The sequence below is a fragment of the Calliopsis andreniformis genome, chromosome 3, assembly GCF_051401765.1.
Source record: "Calliopsis andreniformis isolate RMS-2024a chromosome 3, iyCalAndr_principal, whole genome shotgun sequence".
In the NCBI taxonomy this organism is placed as follows: Eukaryota; Metazoa; Arthropoda; class Insecta; order Hymenoptera; family Andrenidae; genus Calliopsis; species Calliopsis andreniformis.
The window spans coordinates 17,527,501-17,551,495 of NC_135064.1; the positions used below are offsets into that span (position 1 = coordinate 17,527,501).

General features: G+C 29.8%; 5 protein-coding genes across 6 annotated transcripts; 3 read left to right on the forward strand and 2 right to left on the reverse strand.

The window, feature by feature from the left end:
• The first annotated feature begins 493 nt into the window (after positions 1 to 493).
• LOC143177489 (rabphilin-3A) lies at positions 494 to 6,601 on the forward strand. 2 transcript variants are annotated; one of them, XM_076375415.1, is made up of 10 exons: positions 494 to 855; positions 3,128 to 3,274; positions 3,365 to 3,503; positions 3,572 to 4,054; positions 4,132 to 4,694; positions 4,755 to 4,951; positions 5,033 to 5,292; positions 5,367 to 5,513; positions 5,813 to 6,230; positions 6,463 to 6,601. In XM_076375415.1, exons 2-10 carry the CDS (start codon positions 3,195 to 3,197, stop codon positions 6,591 to 6,593), a joined length of 2,418 nt encoding a protein of 805 aa, XP_076231530.1. In that variant the 5' UTR covers positions 494 to 855; positions 3,128 to 3,194; the 3' UTR covers positions 6,594 to 6,601. The 2 variants fall into 2 exon arrangements, with proteins under 2 accessions (XP_076231530.1, XP_076231531.1); XM_076375416.1 differs by having other exon boundaries at positions 494 to 818; positions 3,176 to 3,274.
• Positions 6,602 to 6,754: 153 nt separating this feature from the next.
• On the reverse strand, positions 6,755 to 9,267 carry Eif2bepsilon (eukaryotic translation initiation factor 2B subunit epsilon). The gene is made up of 2 exons (XM_076375417.1): positions 8,364 to 9,267; positions 6,755 to 8,254 (listed from the first exon to the last, which is right to left on the reverse strand). Exons 1-2 carry the CDS (start codon positions 9,051 to 9,053, stop codon positions 7,022 to 7,024), a joined length of 1,923 nt encoding a protein of 640 aa, XP_076231532.1. The 5' UTR covers positions 9,054 to 9,267; the 3' UTR covers positions 6,755 to 7,021.
• On the forward strand, positions 7,734 to 19,060 carry LOC143177488 (tyrosine-protein phosphatase 10D-like). The gene is made up of 18 exons (XM_076375414.1): positions 7,734 to 7,747; positions 13,256 to 13,368; positions 13,550 to 13,822; positions 13,878 to 14,147; positions 14,225 to 14,560; positions 14,660 to 14,974; positions 15,047 to 15,385; positions 15,495 to 15,782; positions 15,862 to 16,065; positions 16,150 to 16,255; positions 17,058 to 17,284; positions 17,382 to 17,458; positions 17,516 to 17,650; positions 17,724 to 17,846; positions 17,933 to 18,081; positions 18,145 to 18,280; positions 18,364 to 18,430; positions 18,501 to 19,060. Exons 1-18 carry the CDS (start codon positions 7,734 to 7,736, stop codon positions 18,641 to 18,643), a joined length of 3,315 nt encoding a protein of 1,104 aa, XP_076231529.1. The 3' UTR covers positions 18,644 to 19,060.
• Dim1 (thioredoxin-like protein Dim1) lies at positions 19,054 to 20,234 on the reverse strand. The gene is made up of 3 exons (XM_076375425.1): positions 19,825 to 20,234; positions 19,567 to 19,703; positions 19,054 to 19,431 (listed from the first exon to the last, which is right to left on the reverse strand). The coding sequence occupies exons 1-3, from the start codon at positions 19,900 to 19,902 to the stop codon at positions 19,218 to 19,220; spliced, it is 429 nt and encodes a 142-aa protein (XP_076231540.1). The 5' UTR covers positions 19,903 to 20,234; the 3' UTR covers positions 19,054 to 19,217.
• An 822-nt stretch (positions 20,235 to 21,056) lies between these two features.
• Positions 21,057 to 23,418, forward strand: Ugalt (UDP-galactose transporter). Its single transcript, XM_076393602.1, has 5 exons — positions 21,057 to 21,366; positions 21,695 to 21,802; positions 21,864 to 21,983; positions 22,042 to 22,256; positions 22,331 to 23,418. Exons 2-5 carry the CDS (start codon positions 21,766 to 21,768, stop codon positions 22,976 to 22,978), a joined length of 1,020 nt encoding a protein of 339 aa, XP_076249717.1. The 5' UTR covers positions 21,057 to 21,366; positions 21,695 to 21,765; the 3' UTR covers positions 22,979 to 23,418.
• The last annotated feature ends 577 nt before the right edge of the window (positions 23,419 to 23,995 follow it).

Sequence of the window (23,995 nt, forward strand, 5' to 3'; positions counted from 1 at the left end):
TCACACGTCAAACGGAAAAGTCACCAAAGATCTATATTTTATGTTTCGATTGTAATACTAAATATTGTTTTTAATCTTTCTTCTTTAACGAAAATTATACTGACATTCTATAAAATTAATTATAAGAACAAATGCTACTAATATTTAATAATCGGAATAACACATACAAAAATAAAAAATATTTCGAAAATGTAATGTGTATCGAAAGTAAAATTGTACAAATAACGAATATATCAATTCTATCATTTTTCTATTTTGCATCCTGTGATTTTGATTGTGCCTAAATTATTTGTGCCATATGTATTACAATTTCTTTTTACATACATATAATGCGAACAATTTAACCAGCTTTTAACTATAAAGGTAAAAACAGTAATCGTAAATCGATTATGGACTTCAAAAGTTCATTATCCTTACATAACAAAATATTTCTTTAGCACCCATTTTTATATCATCAATTGATGAAAATAATTCCAGGCAACAATAATAGAAATGTTACGTACTTGTTCTTCCCAGCGAATTTCTTAGATACATCCCTGTAGATTGTACGCATGGCTCGCATCCCCCTACGCCTGTATTGAAGGGGAAGTGGAATCGCGTAGCGCGTAGGCCAGTTTCTGCGATAATAGCACCCACTTGTCGGCTAGCTGATAGCGTGGCAAACACGACTCTCTACGCCCGTCCGTTCCTTCATGCGTTTGCAATGGTTAATATTTTGGGATTAACATTATTGCACGTCGCAATGTCCTAATCCTCGACAAATCATCAAATTATCCGAGGCGAAACAACTGTTGCACGAGACGGCTATATTTTCGAAAGTAAGACCCTACATGGTTGCCGAAATCCACGTATCCCGTGAGTAGACTTCAAAGTAATTTTAAATTTCTATTAAGTCGCGAAAAGGAAATATTCTTGTAACTTGTGAACATTTAACTCTCAGATTAAAAAGTGCATTGTGCTATTTCAAAAATATGAATTTTATTTTACTATATAAATCATAAAACTGTGTTTTTTATGAAGAACAGAATTTTCTAACTTTGGAAAGAATAAGATGGATTTTCTAATTTTTTTTCATTTCTATAATTATTTGTGTGCCGTTCGATTTAAATTTAAATGTAAATTAAATTTAAGTCGAATGCTGTAGAAAATTGTATAGAATAAGTAAGGAATGTTTTATTAAATTTTAAATATCTATGTGTGATTAGGTGCATATGTATCAATAGTTTATTTCTTTCTTGTTTTTTAATATTTTAAACATTTCGTGTTTGATTCGAACTGTCGGCAATGTAATCTGTGAATAGTAACGGTACCATACGCATCACTCGTTTCGATTGATCGCCCTTCTGCGTGGGAGGACTTTCGCGCTCATTTTTTTTTACTTACTATACGATTGCCACGCGTCAGGTATCCCTCCCCTTTGCTCCACTTACCACCCTTTTCTCTTTTTTAAAGTATGGTCACACAATACATACACAAGTTTAACTAACGTGTATGACAGTTAATCTACTCTTTTTTGCGGTTTCCGTAAATATTTATCGCCCTGTTCAATTTCCTTAGATTAAATATGAAATTTCAAGGATAAAAGGTCTTCCTTGTCTTAAACGATGCTATCTCCCATATTGTACATACTTTATAATATTTCTTTTTCCTTTAATTAGTCAAAGAAAAATATAGGATCACTAAGATGCGTTTTTCTTTCTTTCTCTTTTTTCAATATTTAAATAAATTCTGTTGCGATTCTGTAAGAAGAAAAGAATCGTTGCAAAGAACCATTGAAATATCGATTTAGTTACAAATATAGATACTCTCCCTTTAACAACTTAAATGATACAGGAGTGGAGTGTAGCGGATACTTGTTGCGCATCTATTTTAAGCTAAAGCTCTTCTTTTGAACTCTGCCTTCTTTGTGGACGTTTACGTTCTCCTGCATTTACGTCGGCTACTTTATTATGGATTACTAGATTATCTATTATAATTATATCTAAAAAAAGTGTTTTTTCCTTATTATTCTTATTGATATTAGCGTGTGGTATCTATTTCTTATTTCGTAATTTATGTATTTTTCTATAATTAAATTTTTCTCGGAATAATAAGAATAAAAATGATATAATGGGTAAAAGTATAAGTTATCAGAATAGGGCTCCACGGTAATTGATTTTCCGTGTGTTTTGTGTGGACGTTATCGATTAGGACACGCTCTAACTTCCTCAATGGGTTGATGGATAATTTATAGAACAGATTATTAATTGACGCGTTGAGTGAACATATTGTTGTTTGATGAGAATTTCCTATTTATTTCTATTAAATTTCTTCTAATGAAATTAAACTATTATTTCATTTTAATTTGTTATCCCTAATACGTTATTTGGATAAGAGGATTTATTATGTTTGTGTTATGTCCTTCAAATTTTTGTAACCAAAATACGTTGCTCGAAAATTTGCTCAAGCTACAGTAGTGGTATGGAAGGAACGCGCAAATGTGAAGAACGTGAATAGTAGAAATTCCAGTCAGTTCCAGTCTTTCGTAAAGAGAACACGTATTACGACGAAGAATGTGTATTCTATTGTATTTTAAAACATATTTGTTTTATCAAGACACGAAGAATGTTGCTTTGCACTGTTTGCTTACATGGAAATATATATATAGGTATACACTCTATACATCGTTTTTAAACACGTGGACGCGTGGACTTCTGAAAAGTAAAAAGTATTTTTCTTATAGAATTAATAAAGTTTAATATTATACTTTTATTTAATAATTTTTATCACAGTTCAATACATAATACTATAATGTATACACTGCTTTCTTGCCACTTTATCAATTTTAATAAGTGATGCTCGGTAATTATGAAAATAATCTAAATAAAAAAATCTAAGAAAATTGAACTATCGCTTTATTTAGTATTGTATCGATTTAAATTACAATTACGATGTAAATGATATATGCAACTTTTTTTATATATTGAAATATTAACATTATCGATATCTTTTACTAAATTAATACAATTCTTATTCTATAAAAAAAATATTTTAAGAGAAAAGTTAATAATTTGTTTTTTGTTGAATAAAAATAGCAACAATTTTTAATATACAATGTGTTATATAATTTTCCTCTCATTGTTTATAGGGTAATATATGTTTCATAATGTCCATATTGAATTTTAAATAACTTCAGGACATTGAATCCATTAATAATGGATATCACAGCAAAAGATCCTGGTAGAGGAAGTAGGTGGGTTTGTCCAAATGACCGTCACTTGGCACTACGGGCAAAGTAAGTGAGATTATCTTTAAGACCAAATTTCATGTTTACTACTTATATATTTACTTACAAAATTAATGAAATATCTATATCAATCATTAGACTACATACGGGTTGGTCTGTAAAAAGTGCCACTCTTGATTCAAAATGGGGTAACTGTTTCAATTCTCATTCTGCTGGTACAAATCGTTGTACACGATCATTTGTACTTAGTGAAGAAGAACAGCAAGCAATCATTCAGGTAAATTTAAGCGAAATGAAATGAAATCCTGATAACAATGATATAGCATGTATTTTTCTTCATATCAGGTTATTCAAAGAGCTGAAGCCTTAGACTTATCAGAACAAGAAAGAATTGGTAGACTAGTGGAAAGACTAGAAAATATGAAACGTAATGTTTGTATAATCACTACAACAAGATTGAGTGAAAGGAAAAATTGTAGTAGCAGGTGTTCCAGAGGCCCACATTGTGTATGTTCTTGTGCCCTTTGTGGTGAAAGATTTGGTGCAGTTTTGGGTGCAACACCAAGTCTGTGCAAAGACTGTCGCAAATATATATGCCAAAAATGCAGTATTGAAATTAGTGAATTGAATTCAAAGAGAAGTATATTAGCTACAGAGAAACACTTACAAGAAAGAAGAGAAACAACTATGCAACGGTTTCTCAAACGTTCCAGCAGCAGTCAGAGACAATTTCTTTGTCGAATCTGTTCAGAAACTAGGGAAATGTGGAAGAAAAGCGGTGCTTGGTTTTTTAAAGGAATGCCAAAGTATATTTTGCCAGAGAAAAAGGTATGTTATAGTATCTTATTTGAAAATTCATTGATTTCTTTAAAAAAATATATCACCATTTTCCTTGTAAAATACAGGAACGAGGATGGTCACGAATAGGTCATAAAACATCTACCTGGACAATTGGAGGAAATAAATCTCTTGAATCCAATGAAATTCAAGATTCTTCTTCCGACGAAGAAGCAACGCGACGTCTAGCGTTTGCTCGAGGCCATTCAGATTCACTTACAAATTTACAGAAAAGTCAAGACAGCAGTACGACAAGCAAAACTCTATCACCATTTTCTAATTCTGGTCAGTCAACTAGTAGTGCATCTAAGACATCACCAGGACAACAGCCGAATGATTTATCACCGTTAAACAGTCGTGATGAATGTTCAAATCAACTAGATAGATCTACTCTTTCCATTACATCTCAATGCAGCCGCATTTCACCAACTTCTGTTACGAATTCTCGTTTACGTACAAACGGAAAAGCTACTCACGAATTCCAAGTTGAACAACGTGTATCATTCGAAGATGAAGTTATTGATGAGAAAAACAAGAAACTGGTTAATTCTAGTGATTCAAATAATGATACTCGTAGAATAGAATATAGTTTACGTGATCGATTAAAAAACTCTCAGGTACAATCTCTAAGGTACGTAAGGATGATAAACGAAAGAGTAGAAATTTAGTTGACATCAACTACTGTGTTTAGGTCGAATTTGTCAACGAGTCCATTGACACCGACAACGACAATCATTCCAGCGAAGCAAATTCCAGAACAACTTCAAATCCACGAGAAACAAGTGGATCAAAGAAAAAGTCCAGTATCCTCAGAAATAAAGAGTCCTCTCAAGAGTCCTCGCAAAAACAATCAAATCGACTTGCCACAGCAACAAATACCAGTATGCGGTAAATATATAGCAATAGATATGTTAAGTTAAACTACATGTAACTATAAATTTAAGTTAATGGTCATGTTATTAACATCAGAAACGAAGCCAAATTATGGAACTCTCGAAGTCTCCTTGCGATACGACCCAGCAGCTCAGTGCCTCCAGTGCAAAGTGGAACGAGCACGAGGTTTACGTCCAATGGACATCCATGGCCTCGCCGATCCATTCTGCAAACTCAACATAATACCAGTAGAAGCAGTTACGACTACGAAGCGCCTTCGAACAAAGACGATTCACAAAACGCGGGATCCGGAATTCAACGAGACGCTAAATTTTTACGGAACGACAGAATCCGATGTACGAACAATGTTCAATTTATTAACTAAATATCGCATTAGATACATAACAAATTAATGAGAATTCTATAATAGATATGGAACGGCAAAGCACTGCACATCCTGATTCTCCAGGACGATCCGGCAGGCCAAGATTTTCTAGGAGAAGCGAGATTTCCCCTGCACGAATTGCAACCTCGTCAAACGAAACATTATAATGTTCCACTGCAAAATCATTATCCAGTATGTATAATTAAAATTTTATTTCGCTTTTCTTCTTGATGTTAAATACCGAATAAACGTAATCTATATAAAATGTAACTTACTTCGTTTTCTTAATTAACTGTACTAATTTTTCATAAGTAATTTATTTTTATTGAATCCTTAAGATATCAATATTATTCTCATTATTATGGATAAAGTTAGAATTGAGAAAAAAACACAATTTGTTTCAATTTCATTGCGCTTTCAATTCTTCGCGACGGTCGACTTTACTTACATTATTGCAGACACTAAGATATAAGAGCTCGACGTTGGCATAGGTGGACAACGAAGAGGCAATTTGGGGCGGATTTTCCAGTGGACGAGGAGAGATCCAAGTCAGCCTGTGTTATTGTACAAAACGTCGAGCACTAGTGGTTACGATTCAGCGTGCTACAAACCTTCTTTCTATGGACAGTAATGGATTCTCTGATCCATTTGTCAAATTGTGCCTTATAGAGAATGTGATGAACAATCAGGAACGTGTCTTGGATCATTCTATAGCACGTGCCACTAGAAAGCTGATATCTAGAAAGAACACAGCTCGTAATGCACAGAATACTACCATTAAATGGAAAACGTTAAATCCCGAATGGAATGAAGAATTCGCTTTTGATATTCGACTAACAGATCTTACGAAGGTTACATTATGCCTTACAGTATGGGACAAGGATTTTGGCAAGAGTAACGACTATCTTGGTATGTTTGTCTATTATTTTTCTTTTCTTTTACTAAATCGTCTAAATATAAAATAATTTTTTTTTAATACTTACTCTCCTTTGTTAACATTTAAGAAATCAAATAATGCGTTACTTTGATTAGCATCTTAAACCCCAAGAATAAAGTTCACTTATTTTTAAAACTTTATTACTATCAATATTACATAGTAATATGTTGCTACATTATTAATATATTCTAAACTCTTATTTAGGAGGACTCGAATTAAGTTGTAATAGTAAAGGAGCACGATTACAACACTGGCTAGATGCAATTAAGTTTCCAGATCATCACCACAAAGCTTGGCACAACTTAACAGATACTATTTTGCCTACAGAACAATGACTTGTATGTTTACCCTTCTTTACAAATGAATTATTGTAAAACATTTTAGTAAGGTCTGTAATCGGTACACATTATAATCTCAAGAAAATATGATTTATTTACATGATCTGTATCATTGCTCAAACTGTACTATTACGAACAAGTTAACACAATAATAAAGATGTTATGTTATATATAGAAATATTTTTATTTTAAGGTGATCAATGTCTTTTACATATTACATTATGTTAATCAGTCTAAAACTGACTATTTAGCTTCAAATTAAAATAACTTTAAATTTAACAATTTCGTACAAATTTCTTAAAGACATTACTACAAAACCAAAGAATTCAAGTAAAGAGTGTCGAATTACTACTGTTGGCAAAATATTTAAAATTATACTTTTAATAAATATTCATATAAAAACTATTTAAAACTTTATTTTGATCTTAATCGTCTTCACTTTCACTAGAATCTTCTTCAGCTTCCTCCAACCATTTAATAAACGGTTGTATCGCAGTTCGTACTTTATTGTTCTGAAATTCGTCGTTACTTTTATCACTAGAATGGTACCATTCTAAAATTTTTTCTTCCGACAATACATCTTTATCATAAAGGAGATGTAACAAATGTTGTAAAAATGGTAATAGTTCTTGAGTTGTGCTACCAACTTCTTCTATTGCGCGTAAACAATCATCCTGAGCATCTTCTGTTTTGACATAATTTACAACAATTGGGTGGAAATAAGTTACCATGACTTTTAAGGTTTTCTGATAATTTTGATTATTCACAGTTTCCTTGTTTTCTGAGAGATAGTGAAAGGGTAAACTTAATATAGCTTTAATAACATTATATGTCACTTCACTCATGGAAACATTATATGCATATCTCGACGAGTTTATTTCTAAAATTAAATTTTCGCAATTTAATTTATCTTGGAAACCTCTTAACAAACTATCAATCACTTCAGATAGGAACATATTTGTATCATCTGGTAGCGGAGAATCACATTCGGAAGCTTCATCGCTACTTATATCTGTAGAATAATGATCAGATTCTATTGCATTATAATCCTTAAAAAACTCAAATTCATTATCTACATCAAACTCTGATATTTGTTTTATACAAATTTTATTATTCTTTGATTCTAAAACAGAATCAATGTACTCTGTTGGGTTGATAATATTTGTGTTAGGACATATTATGCAACCAGTTATTTGTGTATTTTGTTTAACAACACAATTAGAGAATATTATACTATTTGTAATAGTACAATTATCCTCTATTTTAGTATTTGACAACAGATACGAATTTTTAATTGTTACATTACAGCCTACTAAACAGTTATGGCCAATAACAGATCTTGTAACACAAGTATCATTCCCAAGTGTACTGTTCTCACACAGAACACTGTCCTTTTCCAAAATACAACCCTTAGCAAGAGTTGCATGTTTATGCTTATAAGTACTTTTTGGCATGTATATGAAATCTTTCAAAAATGGAATGGCATTTGGAGTTAGAGGAAAACTATGCCTATTCAAAATATCACGACTCAGAGTATGATAAGCATTCCATGATACAATTGGCAAACTATAATCTTCTGCATTTAATTGTTGCCAATAGATTCGGGAATTCAAAATCTCTTCGTTCATTAGTACTCCTCTAATAAAATCTTCCATTGTCTGTAAATAATACCAATGTAACATAGTCTTACATATTATCCATAATTTATATAATAATATATTCATTGACATAATATGCTAAACAGTAAGAAGATAGTTGACAACTTACTTGAAAATCAAAATTATCAGAGAATAATGGTAACACAGATGGAGAACATATATAAACATGAGTATCCATGTAGCAAGTATTTATCTCAATTTCACTATGATCCAAAAACCAATTGAGTTCCAGTTTAACTTTCTTCTCATCATTTCTTAGTTTACCGTAATGTAAAATCTTCTTGCTAGATTTGTCAGAGACTAACAAAGATGTTTCTTTTTTCAAAAGGGAATCATTCAAGGATCCAAAGTTTCTCATAAGCATAGTCATTGTTGCACCCTTATCTTTCTCTAGTTTGGCACAGTGGTTGCTCAAAGCATTCATGAGATTTGCATTAATAAATGCATCACCTCGTATGAGTATAAATTTGCCACGAATTGAACCTTTTGCATCAATATCTCTAAGAGCATCACCAAGGGATCTACAACCTTCTGATATTATCAAAGAGATTGATATTCTCGACCAATTTCTCTCTTTGATATACATCTTTATTGAATCTACATGACTGTTACAATAAAGAAATAATTCTTGAATTCTGGATTTAATAAGGGTTTCTACTAAATAATCTAAAAGTGGTACGTCTATGACTGGTATTAAAACACTTGGGAATATATTTTGCATAGGCGTCAAATCCGTTACAAAGTCATCTGCAAGAACAACAGCTTGGACGATATCCTTCTTTCCCATTTTAGTATCCATTATGTTACTTAAATTCTGTATATCTTCTCGGGATCATTAAAAGGAGTTGTTTGTTGTAGGTTATTAAAGTTTGGATTGCATCAAATCTCTTTCTATTCGAATGTAACAGAAGTTGCATTTCTTCATTACTGTTTTCACTTTAACTTTTCATTTATTCACTTTTTATAGGTATAAGAATATATAACTTTAAAAAAGTTTAAACACCAACTTTTAATTCATAACACATGTTTTCTTCGATCTGCTTCGATCACTTTATTAGTGAAAGTGTTTGAAAATTCTCTCGTTTAGAGGGCGCTAATTGACCGCCAAATTTATATTTAAATTTCAAACGGATTAATGCTTGTGCAAATTCGTATTTTTCTAAACGAAACTAAATGAATAAAACTTCTCATAAATACATACAGACTTGCATATAAATAAAAAAATAAGTTTCGTCAATTTTATCACAAATCAGATTGACTACTTTACTGCTACAACAACATATGATTAATTAATTAAAGAAGGCATCTTAAAAATTTAATCAGAACTTATTTATTTATTCATTTTCTTGTAATCAAAGCATCTGCTGCTTTTATTAAGGTTCAATAATTTATCATACAACAATAAAGTATAAAAATACTGTTTAATTATATTGTAAATCTAGTAAAAACAGTAAAATTTGGCAAGGGCTGTTTTTGTTATGAGTTCTTTATATGCGGACATTCAAGGGAATGCATATTTTGATCATAAAATGATAATAAAATAGAGCCCCAAAGATACATTAAAGATTCTACAGGTTTCTCGTTACGGTTCCTGTTCAGGTTTCAAGGGGTTCAAAACCATCATGCATATGCTATTTTTGACAACCTCTGAGGGGGCTGACCAGAACACTTCCCTTTCAAGAAGCACGTGGTCTCCTATTTCGCTTCATAAGCAGTTGCTGATGCGACCGCTGGCCTGTCGACATGTTGCTGTCTTTTATTCGGTTCCACTATCAAACGTAACGTGATTCCGAAAACGTGGTATTAACTACGATCGAGTGTGCTTCTATCGTAATCTCGAAGATTGTTGAGAGGGGGAACAACATTAAAAGTATAATTTTTTAAGTTTACGCCCCGGAGGAAGTTGGACGAGTAAGTTGAAAACTTTCAAGCTGACGAGGAAGGTCGATAAACTTACCTCTGTTCATCTGTTTTTTAGAATTGAAAAGCTCATAACAAAGACGACCCTTGTTCACTTTTGTCTTTTTTTTTAGGAAAGTAAACAAAATACTGAAGATGGATTCCATTATGTTGTGGATCTTGTTTCTGACCATTAAAATGTGTTTTTATTTAAGAAATAGTAAAATTTGACAAAGATTGTTTTTGTTATAAGCTCTTTAATTTCATTTCAAAGAAAGTAGTCGATATGAGTTAACTATAGTGTTCTCTCATTATAAACTCCTTTAGGTAATTCTTCTATTTTCATCATTTTATTTTTATTTTTTTATTCGTTGTTTTTAATACATCAATGGACCTCAAAAAATGTCTCTTATTCTCTGTAAGCACGTTCCTTGTATAGAATCGCGAGACCAATTATGATAGGAATCACCCCTGTTTAATTACATTTTTTAACTACAGTCAATAGTTACAGTAATGTATTCATAATTACGATAATACTATCACGTAAATGTAATCTATTCTCTAAATCAAGATTGAAAATACTGGTACATAAACTGATAACAACTATTCACGTAACAATTGTATTTCAATCGATTTCGTAAGGTGGTCACAATGACCATCTCAAACAAAAAAGAAAAGCAAGGAAAAGAAAACGGGAAAAATGCAAAGCAAATATAGACAAAGAGAATAAAAAAAGTTGTAGCGAACGTTGTCGTTATGTTTGATTAATAAAGTAGCATAGAGTGCACTTTTAAAAGCGTCTAGAATGGACTAGAGATCCTTATCGGCGCTATCAATAACTAGAGGGGATAAACGAAAAGCTGTCAGTAAGTGGTCAGACAATGATTATCGAAACGGTCGGCCTATCGCATTTTCAAAATAGCGTGTCAGTGTATCTTTGCTAGATCATCTGTTCGGTACTTAATTTTACATTCACGATCATTGAGGAACAGGCAGAGAACCCATCACGGAAGAAGAGGACAGGGGAAAAGAGTTCACACGACGAAGTGAATGATGTCTTTATGGGATAAGAATAATTAATTTTCTCGGTATAATTCACGATACGGAATTATGGAGTCGCCTCGTGTTATGATTCATGGAATAGTATTGTCAGAGGAATTATGATATGATATGGGTAACGATCACTTTGTTGGAACAGATCCTTGTATTCTGTAATATGTTACTCGCGAAATTTTCTTCTATCTTAAACTTCCATAAAAGCAGCACACTATGGTATAATATATTCTTTAGATTTGTTGATATAAATGTCTTATTTAAATATTTGTAACATAAAGAAAAGAGGTGAGAATAATTTTCACGAATAAAACGTGATAGAATTGAAGATAAGCATTATTTGTGTAATTCTCTTTGTTTGATGTAATGTTTAGTTGTTTATCATTATCTTTCGATGAAAATTATTATTTATCACTTCATATTGAGCAAAATGTTTTCATTTCATAATGAAAAGTTCTAAATGCGAGTGATGATCTCGTTTATTGATCATTTGAAGTGTTTCAAGCTTATCGCAGAGTAAATCAGTGGGTCTGCTACCGTTTCAATGGAGAATGCGAATGCTCGACGAATTCAAATTTCACGTTTCACCTTTTAACATGTGTCGATAAATCTGTGGTTCTAAGCAAAGTGACTTAAGTTACGTTTTTTCTTTTGGAGATTGTGATGCCTAAGATTTCCCACTTCAATACTCTTTTATTGATTTGTGTGTCTTCCTCAACCTTTATTTTTAAATGAAAAAAATTCTTTTAATCGTTTCTTCTTTCTGAAAATATAAATTCTATATTCTAAATTTCAATTAAGACCTTAACTAGAATTGATTGACACAGGTCGACTTGCCTTACAGCCACAGAAATATACTTGAGGAATTTTCATATAAATTGTTATATATTTTATTGTTTTTCACGACAGCAGAATAAACGATTACCCATTTTTTAATATAATATCTGAAGTCATTTATACTATTAAATTTCTTTTACTTATAACGCGAATTAAATAAATTTCTACTATTCTAATAAAATAAAGAGAAAATACTTAATTTTTAAGGAAATAGTTTGGCTCTTAAATACAATTATTGTAAATAAACTTATACTTGTTTATATCAAATTTGAAGAAGATCAATGTACTCATAAACAAAAGTGTATTTACTCGCGACTCGCTTGTAACGAGTTTATGGAAAATAATTTGTAGCATTTCTTTGAGATCAGTTAATGCATTCTTAGCGCATTTCTGTCTTATCGAAGGTGAGATTAAGAGAAAAGGTTTAAATAAACAGCTACGAGATTGTAATAAGAAAATACTATCGATCATGATAAAAGGCATTCTTTGGCCCAAGGACTTGTTAAACAGAATTTCCATTGTCAATTTTCAGTTTTCCAAGGAACATGATACTCAGAAAAGGATTGCGACTGTTGATTTGCATACTGCAAGTTTTTAATGTGCTCACCGAGAAAGATTCGATCGATATAGAAAATGATACGGATGATGCAACGACAGTTTCATCATTGGAATATGTCGAATATACGACAATCTCCGAATCCAGCGATAAGTACCTGCGATCATTTATGCAAATCGAAGAGTTTTCGGAGGGAACAACAGAAATCGATCAAAATCTATCCCTATCGAATGTTTACCAGACGAGCAACGACATTGACGAATCAATTGCTAATATATCGACCTACGATTCTCTTGAACAATTAAAATATAATTTTAATTCATTTGAAGAGTCAAATGGTATTGATATTTCATCAGATGATATAGAAAAAGAATTATCATGTGCCGAAGGTATAATTGTAGTATATCTTCAAGTTGAGAATGATATTTATTGTAGCTCGAATACTATTTTATAATTAAAATAAAATATAGATTGATCTATAACTTCTTTTTTTTTGTAGAGCAAAGGAAAGTACAAAATTTGACTGCATATACGAATACAGAATCAATATTTCTATCTTGGTCTCCTCCTCTTTGCGCAACAATAATGAATGAATCGTATGCGTATTTAATTCGAGGATGTACAGCTAATACATGTTTTCGAAATACTACATACAGTACGGAATACAACGCAACTAATTTAGCACCATGCACTCAATACACATTTACTATAAGAATTATGGAAGATATGAATTTAGAAGTCTCTATAAATGCAACAACAGATTACAACAGTAAGTCCTAATATTTATTTTTACTGTAATAATATTACTAATGGTATACAAATTTTTGCTCAGTTTTTTTTACAAATATAATACAATATAGGATTAACGATATTTTTTGCTTTTATCATTTTTCTGCTGCATTGTATTTCCACTGTATTTTTTGTGTTTTTATTGATCTTACTCTTTTCAGTTACTGAAATTGGAAATGTTAGAAATTTGAAAAGAAACCAAACAACTAACACGATTAGCCTAAGTTGGAAACCACCAGAAACGTATCCAACATGTGTGAAAAATTATTTGATCACCCAGTGTTCAACAGAATGCAATGAAATTGTAGTTGAAGGCACAAACTACACAGCAGTAAATCTGAAGCCATGCAGGGAATATTCTTTTGCAATCCAAACTGTTTCAAATGTAGTTACATCTGATGGTTTGAACTTTACAGCAAAAACAAATTCACAGAGTAAGTTTTTAAATAATAAATTGCGTTTTCAGGAATTAATCATTGTTTCTTTCAGAACCCAGTGAGCCTCTGTTTCCCAGAGTTGTGGAAGTTGGTGCCTTTTCCTTAACTGTTGACTGGCAACTACCAGAACAAGGAGCAATGTGCATTAAGCACTATTATGTTATTGTTGCTCCACAAACAATAATAAAGCAAACAAATGAAACGAAAATAACAATAGATGGTTTATATGCATGTACTTTTTATAACATCTCTGTTTATGCAGTAGATGAAGATAATAACGAAGGAGAGATGATTACTGTAAATTCTAGAACAGCATCAAGTGGTAAAGAATTTACTGTGAATAATATAGATACTTACTATAATGAGATGTATTTAATTACTTATTTATTTTGTTTATAGTATCGCAACCACCAATTTTAAATACTAATGAAACTTTGCCTTCAATAAATAACATATCACTTTCATGGAAAATTGAAAAGGGTGATAATAACTGTAGCCTGATATCTCTTATAACTATGTGCAACTATACAGAATCCAATGGACATGGCTATGATCTGGTGAATGGCGAACAACGAGAATTTATAAATTCCCACATTCATGATGAGTTTCTTATTGTAAATGCAACTGTTGGTCGTATCAGTCCGTACACAAGATATACATGTTGGGCATATATCGTCAATGAAGCAGGAGAGAGTAATACAAGCAAATTGTTCAACATAACAACATTAGAGGATAGTAAGTAAAAGTATAAGATACAATAACATTGAATAAAGAAGTGACTAGTAATGTATAAAATACATTAATGTATTTATATAATGACATTTAATATTTTAGTACCATCTGCACCTGTATTTAGTGTTGAAAACGTAACACAGTCAGATTTTGTGTTTGTATGGGAAGCACCAAATTATTTAGCAGGAAAACTATCTGAATTTGAAATTACATTTGAGTCAGAGGAACATTTTCCTGTGCCAGATTGCTGTAGTAAAAAATTATCAGAAAGCATTATATATGTGAATGAATCTATATTCAGTCTTAAATATTTAGAAGCAACTGCATACACAGATTATACAGCAAAAATTAGAGCAAAAACAGGTGCTGGTTGGGGAAATTATAGTGAATATTTAAGATTTCAAACGCCAGCTGGAGGTAACTTTTGATCATATTTTGTCATAAATAATAATTATTTGATATCATTAAATTTTATCATGCTATTTTTAGTCCCTGGAATAGTAACAAATTTTTCGTATTCAATTACAAAGAATGAAAATAATACAAATATTTTGGACACTATTTTAACATGGGGCCTTCCATGTTCTTTGAATGGAGTAATAGAGTACTTTAATATATCAGTACATGGAACTAGATCTAGTTATGCACCACATTCTTTTTCAATTAAAAAGTATGTACCAGCTGAAATTGCTAACAATGAAATATTTATAATTAATCTAAAACAGTTAAAGGGAGAATATAATTATACTTTTGAAGTATTTACCAAGGTTTATGAAGTACAGGACTTGGGAGTGCCAGCAAGTTACAACATTTTATATCCTGCTGGTAGTATGTATTCACCTTTCTTTTACAAAATAAGATACATTAATAATTGCATAATAATTTTTCTAATATTTAAATTTTATTACGTTGTTATTGTTATCATATTTTTCTTTAGTTCCACCACAACCAGAAGAAGAATATATAAAATCTATAACTATAGATCCATCTAAAGCAAAAAGATCTACAACATCAGCCACTATTTTGCTTCCTTTATTTCCTGATACAGAAGGTGAAGTTATTTACTACTCTATCATAGTGGCAAGAGCTGAATTTAACATTGCATCAAGTACTAGATTTAATTTAAATAATCGCACATGGCCAAACATATCTTCCTGGGAAGAAGCTATGTTACAAGATTTTACAGTACCATACCAAGCTACTAGAGTGTGGTGGAATCCTTATCGTAGGTGAAATATTTTTATAAAGATTTATGTTCTCATTAAAAAATGCATAAGCTATAAATTTATGTCTTTTTTTCTCAGCAAATTATGTTGCTGATTACGGTGACATGAAAGCAGTGAAATATACACTTGGGGAAGACACAAATTGTGAAGAAATTTCATCTAATACTAAAAAGCGAGTTTATTGTAATGGACCTCTTAAACCAAATACATGGTATCATGTTAGAATGCGAGCATTTACTCGTGATGGATATGCTGATTCTAAAATATTTTTAATAAAAACCAGTTAGTACTTTGTACTCTAATATAGTATCACTTTTCTGACTATTAATAAGACATTATATTAATCAAAGGTTCTTTTTATACTAGATGCTGAAATAAACATTGGACTTGTTAGTGGAGTCATTTTTGGTATTTTGTTTTTGGGAATCTTAACGACAATGATGTTACTAGTTCGTAAATGTTCACCACAAGTGTAAGTATAATTTAAATTTGTATTTGCATTTAAATCACTTTTACAAATTGGAAAACTTGTAACATGAAATATAGCCACAAATACTATTACATTTATATTTATGATATATATTTTCATATTCTAAAAAGTGCTGTAAATCTTAAAATATATATATCTTGCATTATATAAAAATATAGATTTAGAGAGTAGAAAAATAATACTGCATATACATCTACACTGGAAGAAATCAAAAGTACATTTATGAGAAATAATCAATATTTCTCTTGTGACTCAGAAGAATACTATAGTTAGAATCAACAAGGTCAGCAAATGCAGATGTCTACTATACATGCTAAAATACACATTGCATTATACTCAGTAGTTATTGAACTGTTGCTTGACTTCATACTAATTTTTTAAGAATAATGCAAAATTACTTTTAACATTATATTTTTTTTAAGTACACATGGTAGAATTAATGATTAAGAAAAGTAGAAATTCTACCAATGGATTTATAAAAAATTAAATTCATAATTGGAAAGGAACTATAATATTATTATGACTTTAAGTGAAAAGACAAATTGGAAATTTGAAAAGACAAATCATTATTTTCTTCCTTTACAAAGTGTGTATACTAAGACCAATTTTCATTGTTATATCTTAATAATTAATTTATGCTTGTCATAATTGCCAGTGTTATATAATATCTGCCTCTTTTACAAATAGTGTTAAAATACTGGTAGTAGCAGTATGTTTTTTAATTACTATTAAATATGAAAAAATTAAGTAAGCAGCAGTAACTTGTACTTTCCCATCTTTTTAGATTACTACGAAGATTTCTACATTCTGATATGTCTGGTTCACCAGTTCCTGCACCTTTTACAAAAAAAAAATTTATAGCACATTGTCAGCAACTCAGTAGTAATCCTGGAAAGTTGAGCAATGAGTTTCAATTACTTCAAACTCTTAGTGTGGATTTACAAATGCCAGCAAACACTGCTGGTTTACAAGCAAACAAGAAGAAAAACAGATATTCTGATATTTTACCATGTATGAAGTTATAATTAATACTAATTATTTTTAATTAATTAAAAGGGGTAATTTTACATTAAATAAACTAAACTGAATGTATTTTACATATTTTCAGATGATTTTTCAAGAGTTAAATTGGATGTAATTGATAATGACCCTAATACTGATTATATCAATGCATCATTTATCAAGGTAAGTGAAAATATTGAAGTACTATCACTGATCTACTGAACTCATATTCATTCTTAGGGCTACACTGGAGAAGATGAATATATAGCCTGTCAAGGTCCAAAAGAAGAAACAACATTCGATTTTTGGAGAATGGTAGAACAATATAATATCAACATCATAGTTATGTTAACTCAGTTAGTTGAAAAGGGCAAGGTAAGATGTTTTATCTAAATATGAATAAATTTTAAATCTACCTGTATATACTTAAGAAAAAAAAATATTATAGGAAAAGTGCCACCAGTATTTTCCAGTAATTAGAGAAACTTTCAGCTATGAAAATATGACTATAAAGTGTACAAGTGAATTAGACTATAGATCTTACACACAAAGGACGTTAGTATTGCAAAAGGTAAACAATTTAATAAAGTTGATACAATGTATTATTATTATTATTATTATTCATAAATATTGTTCACTATATATAAAAAATTTCAGGAAAACAAAAAAAGAAATATAATACATTTGCACTTTAAAGACTGGCCAGATCATGATGTTCCAGAAGATTTTGACCCAATGATTCATTTTTGTCAAGTTATACGTCGTAATATTTTAGCCAATAAAGGATATATTGTCATACACTGCAGGTAATAAGCAAAGCTTTTATGTAGTAATAAAACTGACTTGTTTGCATAAATTTCCATTTATAGTGCAGGAATTGGTCGAACCGGAACATTAATAGCAATAGATATACTTTTACAACATCTTCGTGACAACAGAAAATTAGATGTGTTTGGAACTGTGTACAGATTACGACACCATAGGATAAATATGGTACAAAAAGAAGTAAGAACATTCAGGATACTTTCTATTCATGTACAATAAATTACATTTATTTACTTTTATTTAATTTTACTGTTCATTTTCAGAGTCAATATGCTTATATATACAACTGCATAAAGCAAGTATTAAAGAATCCCTATTGTCTAAAAACCTGTAAGTTTATTATATATATTCAATATGTTCTTTTAATTTACAGATATTGAAAATATATTTTTTGTTACAGATAAACCACCTCCAATGGATCCACTCAATGAAAATACTTCCAAGAAATCAAAAGTAGTATCAAATTCAAATTCAAATTTAAATTCAAGTTCAAGTTCAAACCCAAATCCAAATCTAGTCAACAATTTTGAGATATGTACATAAGATTTTAGCATTAATGATTTCTAAATTATTTATTTCTATGTTGTATATTACTATTAATATCAAAATAAGAAATAATAAGAGTAATATCATTATATTTTGTATTGTAAAATGATAATGGTCATTAAATCTACTAATGAGTATGTTCATAAAAATATTCTACTACAATGAATATATTTATTTACAAATAGTAGCTACTAGAAATGGAATCACTAGAAAGTAGCTACCAAAGTACAAAGACAAAAGGCTACTAATTTCAAAACTTTTATTTTGTTATTTAAGATTTAAAATATTTTAAATGGAAAATATTAATTGTTTCTAAACATAACATTTCATGACATGCATACTGTTAAAAGTTAGATTGAAAATACATTTTTAAAGCAGAAATTTGTATGAATCAATATGAGAATATAGCTTACATTTTTAAAAAAGTTACAAAAATATATTATACATAACTTTATATTTATTTATGATCACATTTACTCATTAATATACTTCAATCACCACATTTGCTCATTGATTCGGACACATGTCAATATAAAATAATACTTCTCTCACAATTTACTAAATAAATAAATTAATAACGATATTTTGTAGAATAATCTTTGGGTGAAACAACCAAACCTCTACCTTTCCTAGCACCTCTGTAGACAGTTTCAATGATATCAATCATTTCTTGTTTATCCTCTAGAGTCCAATTTATTTTGTTATTATTTCCTGTTCCTAAATCAATCATTATATGCTTGTTTCTAAAGAAGAACATAACTGTGCATGGATCATACAACTCGTACCTGCAAAATAATTTCATATCTAATTTAAAATAAATGTAGTAATACAATATTAATGAAATTTGAAAAATATATTTTAAAGAAGTACTAGTAGTAATTATGTTAATCTTAATGAAATATGAATATTTTAAAACTTACATTTTGTTGAAGTCAGGCACTTGTGTGATATCGACTAAATAAATAACAGCAAAGTTTTTAACCTTTTCAGCTATATTGTACAAAACCTCATCCATCTTCATACACATTGGATCCCAATCGTGACCAAATCTAATTACCTAAAAGTAAAATAAACGTAACAATTAAGAATAATTTTTGTCATATAAATTCGGTTAAAATCCAATTATAGAACATTCGAGATGTTTATTTATTTTTTTCGCTCGGTAAAAGTAAACTTACAACAACTCTATCTTCTTCTGATAAAATTGCTTGATCCACTTGCCACCCGTTGTGGAGATGCGATAGCATATAAGACATTGTATTGTTTGTTTGTTAAACTTGCGTTATAGAAGAAAAGAAATATTTATTTAATGCACTATGATTCTTACGTTCACTGTTATCAACTATTGTTCTCGTATAACACAGGTTAATTAACAAAACATTAGTATAATTCACAAAATCTTTCCAAGCAGTTTGTTATGTTATTCACATAATATTTATTTATTATATTATTAAAAATAGAAGTTTAAAGTTACACAATATCCAACTTGAAATGCTTTGGTTTATAATTCGTTTCACCATAAACGAAATATATAACAGAGTTGCAAATCTATTACGAAAAATTACTGCTTTCACTGCACTCCCTATGTTTAAGAATGACAGGTTTGGAAAACACATATGATCCAAGAATCGAAGTCGGTAAAATCAACGAAACTTATTAACGTATTACCTGTTCCTTTGCTAATTATGTAGTACTCGTCTGTATTGTATTTACATTGACTAAGTACATACATACATATATATCATTATATATATATATATATATATATAGACTTATCCTTTAATTCTCTGCCTTTTTTATCATACCACCTGAAATGTACTTTCCAATTTAAAAATTAGCGGGAATTAGAAATGAAACAGTCAATCACAGAAATAGTACTTAGCGCCATCTAACAGTTATAAGTATGAACTAATATTTGGAAGTCATTCAGAGAATTTTCACCTGCATTCCTCTTTGTTTATGATGACACGTGTGGATCCATAGGCCTCGCCATTTAGCATCCTCCAAAGGCGTCGCCTCTTCATAAATTTACAAAATCCATTCTTTTATAATGACTATGCAACATTTTCATTCAAAACACTTTGCTTACATTCGTAAATTATTTATACCGAAATTTTATTATACTTTCGTTTTTTCAAATGTGACACATATCATCTGTTATTACAAAAAAGTCAATTTATTACTCTACACAATGAATTTAATTTATCTCGCTAAATTTGATTAGTTTCTTTATGTGGCTTCTAAAATTTTACGTTCGATTTAATTTAAAGAGAAAAAACATGAATTGGTAACGACACAAGTGAAGTTAGCGTATTTACTTAATAATCACGTGCAATCGCGTGTATCGAATGTGTTGCTATTTCGTATGTAGTAGTTTAGAAGTTTTATGACATTGAATGTCCGTTACCAACCCATAAAAGTTACTAAATTCCTAAAAAAAGTTTTTTGGAAATATCTCGAAAAGTAAAAGTGAGGAATTAAAAGTAATTAATGAGCAATTATGGGCGATTAAAGAGCAACTTTTTATCTATGTTTTATTAAAATTGGTTACTACTGTGAGTTAACTTCACATAGGTGTAGTAGTTGCGTAAAAAGTGAAAGGAGTCAGGAATGTCAACGTGTACAGTTTACATACCTACCATTCTTTTAAATAAAAAATGGGAAACAAGATAAAACAGAAGTATTGAATTGTTAAAGAAGAATGGATAAATTTATAATATGTAGGTACTTCATGTAAATATTTTCGTACGTATTTTCCTTTTGTAGTATATATATTTATACGTAAAATATGCTCTTAAATTTAAAATCGAAAATTATTGTTCTGTAATTTATCAATGGTAAAATAAAATAATCATTGTAGTGATTCTTATTTCAATTTAAAATTAATATTTTAATTGTACCTGTATCAGAACATTTGTTATATTTTTCATTGAATTTTATTAATACAATTAGTATTATTTTATTCATTAATTAAAATATTTATACCTTTGACTTCTGTTTTTATGTACTTATATTACGTACGTATTTTAATTATTCGTATTTTTTCAGATAAGGTGATCTATTAATTTTAGGTGTCCTAAAGTAAAGTTCATCTAATTTTTATATTAGAAAGTTCACCTATGAAAAGTATTATAATTATGAATCAACCACAGCAAAGTAAGTTCATTATTCTACTTCTTTTAGTGTAAAAATTATATTTTTGGAAATTATCTTTTAGGAAATTTGCAAGTGTTGAAATATGTAAGTTTAATAACTCTCACATTACAAAATGCCATGGTTGGACTTAGTATGCGCTATGCGCGTACAAGATCAGGAGATATGTTCCTGTCCTCAACTGGTATGTGTCTAATGTTATTAAAGATTATTATTCTCTAATAACTGAATATATTTTTTAGCTGTTGTTATGTCAGAGATTGTTAAACTTGTAACATGTTTAACAATAGTTTTCATTGAAGAAGGAAACTTTGCAAAATTTTTAAATTCATTAAAATTAACAATTATAAACCAACCAATTGATACATTAAAAGTATGTGTACCATCACTTTTGTATATCATACAAAATAATCTTCTATATGTATCAGCATCTAATTTAGATGCAGCAACGTATCAGGTATGAATTATTGTTTGTACTATTTGTACATAAAAATACTATAAGATGTTTTGAAATATGTTCTCTTTCCTCAGGTGACGTATCAATTAAAAATTTTGACAACAGCATTCTTTGCTGTAGTAATACTGAGGAGATCATTAAGAAATACTCAATGGGGAGCTGTAGTATTATTGGTCATAGGAGTAGTATTAGTGCAATTAGCACAAAACGCAGATACTGTTTTGCCCTCTGGAATAGAGCAAAACCATTTACTTGGATTCTCAGCTGCGCTGAGTGCATGCTTCTTGTCTGGCTATGCTGGAATATATTTTGAGAAAATACTCAAAGATTCTGACGTATCACTGTGGATGAGAAACGTACAATTAAGTTTATTGTCATTACCCTTTGGATTGATTACATGCTTTTTGACTGATGGTGAAACTTTAAAAAAACAGAGTTTCTTTTTTGGCTATGACGTATTTGTCTGTTACTTAGTTGTTCTTCAAGCTGGAGGAGGTCTTATTGTTGCCATGGTAGTTAAATATGCAGATAATATACTTAAAGGTTTCGCCACATCCTTAGCTATAATAATTTCTTGTATAGCTTCTATATACCTCTTTGATTTTAAGTTAACTTTCCAGTTTTCTGTAGGTGCTATTTTAGTAATATGTTCAATTTTTCTATATGGACATCAACCAAAATCTACATTCGTTGATAAACATTCTCCTACTGATAAAGTCTGACATAAAGTAAGATAAACGTGATATTTCAAAATGAAGCAAATATTTCAGCATATTCAGGCAGCTGCGTTTCTATACACGAAGTAACGTTCGAGTGATCAGTATATTCATTCTTACATCCTTTTAATCACTTTATCAGTATTTTATTGTATCACGTATACAGTCGTCATTTGTTACTAGATCTGATTTCACAAAAATATTACAGTAATCAACAATGAGCAGAATAATCTGTGTGAATATGTTGAATATACACTTCAATAAATCATTACATTTCATATAAAAGTCGATTATAAAATATTGGAGTAAATTTTTATACCAAATTAACGATCGACAGAATTATTACACAGATTTGTATATAAAAATATTACTATTAAATTATACATTGTACATTCAAATGTATTAGCAGAGAATTATATTTAAATAATTCTTATTTAAGCACACGTGAAAAAAAATTATTGTTTCTCCTTGATTCATATATTTTTATACAATGTTCACATGTTTAATTATAGATAGATGTGTGTCTATGCATTCAGAAAAAATGCATAAGCACAATATTTACATCTTTATATGTATTGTACTTTATTAAATTAAGTTTCCATAAACATAAATCTTGTAATGTACAAACCAATAACTTATAAAGTTTATTTATTGTATAAAAAATTTATATTGGTTGTAAAATTAAAGTAAAGCACAAAATATTTAAATTTTTTCATAATTTAGAACATAGAAAATATTGAACTCAAATTATATAATTATACATATGACAATAAAATATAAATTGAACTCATAAATATCATAAATTTTTGATATACACTTCAAAATATGAAATAATATAGAAATGCACGAAATTGTGTCTGACCTGGGACTTATTCTACTGCCGGTCAAACGAAGTGGTATCAGTAGAATGAGTCTTCGAGTCAGACACATTTCACATGTATTTTAAGCGTTTTATCAATGTTAAAATAACTTAAAAACGAAGTTTCAAACGCAACTTCGATAATCTTAATTTTCCTTTTATTT